We start from the raw sequence: 7761 nt of genomic DNA on the forward strand, positions 1-7761 counted from the left end.
AAAACAGAGGGAAATTTAGTACAAGTGATGAGTTACATAGTAGCAGAGCAGGAAGCATGCACCTCAAAAAAAGGTTTACCTGGAGGATAATATGGTGAAGCTTGTGGAGGTGGTGGATATGGAGGTGGAGGATAAGCTGATGTTGGTGGGTATGGTGGGGGAGGATAGGTAGATGGCGGTGGTGCCGAGTATAGGGATGGTGGATAACCTGCTGAATTAGGTGGATATGAAGAATAGGGAGATGAGGTTGGGTAGGCTGAATTGGTCGGGTAGGGAGATGAGGTTGGATAGGCTGAATTGGTTGGGTAGGGAGATGAGGTAGGGTAGGCTGAATTGTTTGGGTAGGGAGATGAGGTTGGGTAGGCTGAATTGGTTGGGTATACAGGAGCTTGGGGTACAGGCGGCATTCCATATGGTGGTGCTGACGGAGCACAGCTTGATGCAGGTTTCTGCAATAGTCCAATACAATTCTTAAGCTCCCATAAAAAACAACCGCAATGAATTAATACAACTACACAAGACCAAGCTATTCAATAAAAATGCAAAGTACTGTAATGTAGCTTAATGTAACTTACAGTGGCATTAGAATAATGCATTATTAGTCGCACTTCTCCTGCGTGTCTGCAACGGAGAAAAACATACATTAATACAATAACAAGCAGCCTTGATAGACAAATAAATTAATCCATGAAAATAAGACATGATCTGGGACTGCTATTAACTTGGGAAAATAATATAAAAAGTATTTGAAGGACTTTTAGGGTAGAAATGATGTATTCCTCTTCAGCCCAAGTCTTATTTTGCAAATTTATTCCCAAATGGACACAGATCATACAGTTTTAAGATTAAACCATAACTCAACCTAAAGAAAGATGCCTTTATTATACTAGCTACAAAAGTAAAGGAATCTCCTTCTCTCCTATAATATTATCTACTCCCTTCTTTCCTTCATTCAATTTCTGCCATAACTCTTAAAAAGACAGTTTATATATACATAATTAAAAAGAATTTGTGACTACTCAATACAGCTAGAACTTGAATTGTCAGATAACTCATATAAGGAATTACAAGTATCTATAACTTGAACACAATATATGGAACATCATATCCAAGATAATTTAGTACTAAATAAGACAGAGTAATTTACTTAATAGTCCAGGAATTTGATTAGCAACACTCTCAAATGAAACATAGTCAAAGGTGAAAAGGCACTTGCCAGAGTGAGGCGAGGCGAGGCGAGGCGCTGAACTCTAAATATTGTTATTATACAAGTAATGAACTCAAATAATATAGATTCCATGCTTGTTAGGCACAGTTTGAATTTTTCAAACGGGTAGGAGGCTCTATTAATTAATCTATGAGCAACGATCTTATATTAAAAATTTTCATTGAAACGGAGAAAAGAGACACTCACTAACTTGAATTAAAGTGTAGAACTATCCTTTTTTGCTAAAGTACAAAACTACCTTCTTCTTCTTCTTTCTTCTTATTTATTTATTTAATTCTTTTGGAGCTAAATTTCATAAAGTCTCAAGTGCCTTAAAATCTGTCAAGGTGCTCAAGTGCTAGCCTAGGCTTTAAATGTGAGTGACTCACTAAAGCACCTAGCTCCCCTTTGACTACACTCAATGAAATGCACATATTTATCCCCCACAACCCCCCCCCCCCCCCCAAAAAAAAAAAAAAAAACCACTGGGAGGCAATTCATTTGTATAGGCAGTCCATTGCTCACCAGTAATCTGAAAGGTGCTTACATAATCTAACATGCTCTCTGTGCTCCTAAAATGCTGCTGAATTTGCAGTCTTTCAACATCACAAAGAAACTTAGGAAGTCATAGTCCCAGACCCCATTTGAACAACTATTAGAATCTATTGAAATGCATCAACTATTCTTTCTCACGATTCCAGAACACAAAAGCAATAGGCCAATGGTGCAAACTACTGCTTTAAAATCTACATAGTTTACAAGAACCCTGCCCTTCTCCAGAAGAAGAAATTGGCTCTTTTGTGTCAGGCTGTCAGCGCAGTAATCTATCCACGCATGATGCTGATAAAACCAGCCTCCTTCCATTAAACATTAATCGAGAGATGAACTAGAGAGAGTTAAGAGTTTTCTCAACAATATTAAATTTTTCGGCATTGTGCATACAGCATGTTAATTTTAACACATAACTGTCCAAGGGCATTAAGTTCAGGCAATAAGGTCTAGAGAGGAAGAGTGGGACTGGATTTTCTTAGCTAAATAAATACATTAAAAATTGGATTCAATATAATAAACACAGAATGCATTTGGAAACATGAAACCAACTAGGAAAACAAAAATTTTAAATTTGAGCATTGTAACAACTTCTACACACAGTATTCTACGGGTAGCAACGAATTTAATTTGATTGTGTTACTATATAATCCAAACTTATTAATATATCAGGGCAGTGAAGGGCAGTGAATTAACTCAATAAAACTATCAAAGTCTTTCCACTACAAGAACATGTGAAGATTCTGTTAATTTGAGCAAACTTAAACCCCTCCATCCACTTAAATTTTAGACACAGATTATAAACTTAAAATGGTTAGTAATTTATAGCACTCACCTCCCAGTTTTAGTCTGCAGAGGCCAAGTGGTGTCGTCAAAACCCTGCGAAAGAACCTTCACCAATTGAACCCTATCAAAAATAAAAAAAAACACCCAATTAACAAAATTGACCCAAAAGGGTCTAAAAAGCACACAAAATCAATTCAAAAAACAAAAATATAAGACAAAGTAATTACTTTCCACTACCGATGAAATCGTCTACTGTAAGGGTATTGCTGTTCCAAACTGCAACATTTATCTCTCTAAGGCCTTCAATTAACGAAAACACAAACTTCTCTTGAAATACCGGAGTCTTATGTCCATCTATACACACACAAAAATCAACATACCTCACTATAAATCTATAGAAGCCTCAAAAATATAAAGAGAAATTAAAGGGGTTGAACTTGATATTCAGATTTGAGTTTGACATAGAGAGAGAGAGAATTGGTCAATTGGGAACGTACCAGTACAAGTTCTGGTGCGGAACTTGGTACTACCATATTCTAGGCACACGTACGGGTCTTGCCGTGAAATCCACTCGGTGTCTTTCAACTTGTTGCACCCAACAACTGTACCAAACCAAAAACGAGATTGAACACAAAAGACATGGACAAGGGATTGAGTTTGTTGTTGTTAACATTGCTAGTTAACAACAGAAATAAAAAGGCACAAAATTGAAGGGAAAATAGTGAGTGTTATTACCAGTGACCTCAAGAAGTTGGCCTTGAATACCAAAATTCGACATGGGATGGTGAGAACTCGAAGAGTTTTAAGAATGAACAAAGTTGGATGTTGGAGCCTGAGATGCAGGGTCTGATTGACCTCCCTTTCTTTGAGGTCTTTTCTTTATATATATAATAAACTATTACGCGTCGCCTTGAATGCGGTAATTGGACCTAGTTTATAAAGGTGTATGACTTTATAAACGTACTTTTAGTTTTACCCAATCAACAAAATAAAATAAATCCATTAAAAATTCAAAACCACTTTACAACGTATTTTACAAAATAATTTCATTAATTGTTGAATTGGCATGGTCACAATAAAATGGTTTGTCGTGAGTTCATGTGAAAATCATGAAACAACTTAACACTGTAAAAATGTGTGAAAAAGGTTGTATTTACATAACTCAAACACAAACAATAATAATAATAATAATAATAATAATAATAATAATCATATTGAAAGTAAATGGAATTTATTGATAGTGACCTAACCTTTTCCACTTTTCATGCTCCACTCGATACTCCACCAATAAAAACTTACCACGTGTTAACATAATTAATTAAATACTATAATTATTGACTTATTAATATTACCATTATTAATTAATGATAGTATTTAATTAATTATGTTAACACGTGGTAAGCTTTTATTGGTGGAGTATAGAGTGGAGTAGGAAAAGTGGAACAGAAGATTTGGATTCCTTAAAGAAACCAACCATGACTGGTTCAAATTTTTTTTTTTTTTTTTTTTTTTTTTTGAGGAATTGCTCAAAGTCTATCTTTTTTTCTTTTTTCTTTTTTTTGGATAAGGCTCAAAGTCTATCTTTGTTTTTACTAATATGGACAAAATCTTTTCCAATCTAATTGGAGTCATTTTCTAGCTTATTCCACGTGAGATAATTTTTCCTTAAAATAAAATTGAAATTCCCAACTCCATTCTATTTTTGAAGGACTGAATTTTCTTTACTAGTTTAAAATACATTTCTTTTGCATGAGAAACTTTTTCCTCCAAAGTAAATCGAAATTTCAGAGCGATAATAATTATGCTTATATATATTTTTTAGAGTAATGCTACCAACATAAATTATTTTATAACATTTTTACAAATTGCTGATGTAGCTTTAGTATTTTTCAAATAGTTATTATAAGTAAAATATGATGTTAGTGATGAGTCTATATTAAAACTAGTAAGAATTTATCATATCAGTAGTTTGTAAAAATGTTGTAAAATAGTTTGTGTCTGTAGTATTACTCTATTTTTTTTATATAAAATACAATTTAATACTAGTTGATTTTTTTTTTTCTTTCTAAACTTTGAGAATATCAACTTTTAGAGAAAACATTTTTGGAAGGAGCAAACTTGATCAAAATTGGACATTATTTTGATTTGAAGGCCTAAATCAATATTAAGATGACTTTTCAAAATCAAATGGTCTAATAATGCTCTGTATAATGGTGAACGGCAACTAAGCTTAACATATCAAAAAAATTTATTTACAGGCTGCTCATTCTAAGATTCCCAAAGACATTGCATCATGTTTTTCTCAACGTTGTACTATTGTTTATTTCTATTAAATCATTATGTTTCTTGGTTTGGGTAAAATACTTTTTTTGTTTATTAACTTTTGTAGGTTTTGAGTTCAAATTCTCCTAGCCCTACCATCGATGTATAAAATAAATAACTACTTTTGAAGTTTTTTTTTTTTTTTGGGATGTGGTTTTCTTTTTTGACCCAAAAGTCACAATTTTTAAGGGTTTAGCTTAAGAGCTCAATACAATTGAGATATGTGTTCAAAATTGATTATGTGTCTACATCATAATCAATCCAATGTAATAGAGCACCGGACCAAGCTTTATGTTTTTTTTTTTTTTTTTTTTTTTTTTTTTTTTTATTTTTTTTTTAAAAAAAAAAAAAAAAAGGAAATTGTTAACCAATACCCTAAAGGCAATGGTTTATAAACTGTTTTTAGAAGAATGATAAAATAATAAATATTGTCGGTAGTTTTTTATATTTTCCATTAAAGTCATGTCAAAACATTCCTACTATAGTTTATTAACAATTACTCTAAGAGCATCTGTTAACATAACTAAAAATAATAATTTTATCATTATAACATGAGGAAGGGGATAATCGAACCCTGATTCGTCTCAAGAAGAAAAGTAAGTAATACACATGAGTTACAAGGTTATAATTATGTGAGTTCTAAGTGGATAAACAAATAGTACATCTAGAATATCCCTGAAATCTTAGCATAGAAGAAAAGTAAGTAATGCACCGAGTTATAAGGGTATGCTTATGTCACTTAGGTAGAAATCTAACGAGGGATAAGAAAAATATTTATAATAATTTTACAATAAATTTAAGGTGGTAAATTGTTACTATAAGCAAAAAAGTAATTTTAGTAATAAATTCAAATTAAAACTAATAGCAATTTAACACCCAAAATTTATTATGAAATTATTGAAAAAATATTATCAATGAAGCATTAATTTTTATTGTAAAATTATTATAAAAATATTATCAACCTAATAAATTCAGGGTCCGTTTGGATACAACTTATTTTTGCTGAAACTAAAAATTGAAACTAAAAACATTGTAACGAAATAATTTTTAAATGAGTAAATAATGCTGTGGGACCCTTTTTAATGAAAAAATTGTTTAAAAATGTAATTTGTGGGATCTGTGAACAGTGCATAAGTATACTATTCACAGAAGAATAGTCAAAAGTTGTGATTACTATTTATAAACAGTAGATAAACAGTAACCATAATTACTTAAGTCCCACTGAAATGCAGCTTAAAAAAAAAAAAAAAGAGAGGTAAAACACAAACACAAAACTCAAAACGTGTATTCAAATCACACCTCAATCTCTCGCTTCCTCTCTCTTTCGAGTGAAAAGACGTGGAATGTGCGTTTCAGCGTGTAATAAAAGGTGACACGTCTGCGCGTCCAAGAAGTTTTCGGCGCTTGCCCGCTACTACTACGTTAGGATCAGCCAAGAAACGATTAGGAAAAAGACAAGACAAAACAAAAATTAATGTCCACGTTAATAAAATAATATAAAATTCAAACTCTAAAAAATATACATTAATCCCATTTTTTTTTATAGACATTAAAATCGAATTCAAACTCTAAAAATTAATGTCCACTTTTTTTTTTATATACATTAAGTTTCTCTTCTTTTGAGATAAAAGATAGAAGCCACACTTTCTTTGGCCCTTGTGACCACATACAACCACACCCCAATTCTATTATATATGTCCGGATGTCCCTAGCCCCACGTAATGGACAACACCACTGAAGGTAACCTGAAGCCACACTTTCAGAGAAAAATACAAGGGCTCTTCTGGTGTAACTCAGGAGGTGGTTTGGGAAGCTGCAAGACGCTGGTAGTCCTCCAGTAGTCCCTTGGCGTGATCCATTATTGTCCTTTGGCTGCATCTGAACCTTCTCAAAGTAGTATTTATTCCTAGCATTCCAGATTGCCCATGACGTCGTGGCCCACTGTTCAAGCTCCTTCGTCGTTAGCTCATCCTTCCGCGTTCGAAATAAATGAAAAAAATCCTGCACCTGGTTGCTACATTTCTGCACCCTTCCTTTCGATATTGCGCACACGTTTCGTGCCATAGGACATTCCCATAGCAAGTGAGAGTTTGTTTCAGGCTGTTGACAACAGATGTCGCATCTCGAGTCCACCTTAACCCTTCTGTTCTGCAGATTATCCTTAGTGGGGAGAATGTTTGAAAACGCTCTCCAAATAAAATTCCTGACCTTCGGTGGTACCTTTAGAGCCCAAATTGTCTTCCACACCTTACCATCCATACGAGCACCCTAGTGTTCAGCACCATCTTGTTGTATGAGGCGAAGAGCAACTTGGTAAGCCGTTTTAACTGAGAACCTCCCTGCTTTGTTCGCCTTCCAAACTAGCTCATCCCTTCTGTGTGTTGCATTCAGCAGTATGGCCAAGGTCTCAGTCCGGGTGCTGGGTGCAAATAAGTCATGGACCTTTTGTCTGTTTCACTTGCTCGTGTCTTCATCAATGAGCTCACTTACTAGCATAAGCATAGTGGTCTGGTCTTCCCCAATGAATACCGGTTTGTGTGTCAGCCATTTATCAACTGCCACTTTAATTCTTCTGCCATCCCATTAGTGGCAACTCCAGAAATTTTGTCTCGGGTATTCCTATTCTACTTTAAAAAAATTTTGAGTCATTCCAGTATATTTCAAGTGTTTCGGGAAATACCGGCCGAAATTCAAGATTTGGTCGGCATGAAGTTTGTGCTTAAAAAAAAAAAAAAAATGTTCTTAAAATCCAAACAAATTTGCATTCTATACACTGAAAAACTTCAAGGAAAAAAAAAATGAAAATAAAAGAAATAAACAAAGTTACCTATACAATAAACTATAAGTTCATTTGAAATATTAATAAAATTATTAATTATTATTGTTTAGTTGTTTCA

At 33.5% G+C, this 7761-nt stretch overlaps 1 protein-coding gene across 1 annotated transcript; it reads right to left on the reverse strand.

The window, feature by feature from the left end:
* Positions 1–7: 7 nt before the first annotated feature.
* Positions 8–3430, reverse strand: LOC115976511 (extensin-like). The gene is made up of 6 exons (XM_031097819.1): positions 3278–3430; positions 3040–3144; positions 2770–2896; positions 2592–2663; positions 576–621; positions 8–449 (listed from the first exon to the last, which is right to left on the reverse strand). Exons 1-6 carry the CDS (start codon positions 3318–3320, stop codon positions 33–35), a joined length of 810 nt encoding a protein of 269 aa, XP_030953679.1. The 5' UTR covers positions 3321–3430; the 3' UTR covers positions 8–32.
* Between the last annotated feature and the right edge of the window lie 4331 nt (positions 3431–7761).

This window comes from Quercus lobata, chromosome 2 (assembly GCF_001633185.2).
Source record: "Quercus lobata isolate SW786 chromosome 2, ValleyOak3.0 Primary Assembly, whole genome shotgun sequence".
In the NCBI taxonomy this organism is placed as follows: domain Eukaryota; kingdom Viridiplantae; phylum Streptophyta; class Magnoliopsida; order Fagales; family Fagaceae; genus Quercus; species Quercus lobata.

Bases quoted from the DNA above. Each gene is read 5' to 3' on its own strand.
- LOC115976511 (XM_031097819.1), bottom strand. From the start codon at position 3,320: ATGTCGAATTTTGGTATTCAAGGCCAACTTCTTGAGGTCACTG. The intron at 3,145-3,277 runs GTAATAACACTC...GGTTTGGTACAG, and splicing joins CCAACTTCTTGAGGTCACTG to TTGTTGGGTGCAACAAGTTG. The intron at 2,897-3,039 runs GTACGTTCCCAA...GTGTGTGTATAG, and splicing joins CCGCACCAGAACTTGTACTG to ATGGACATAAGACTCCGGTA.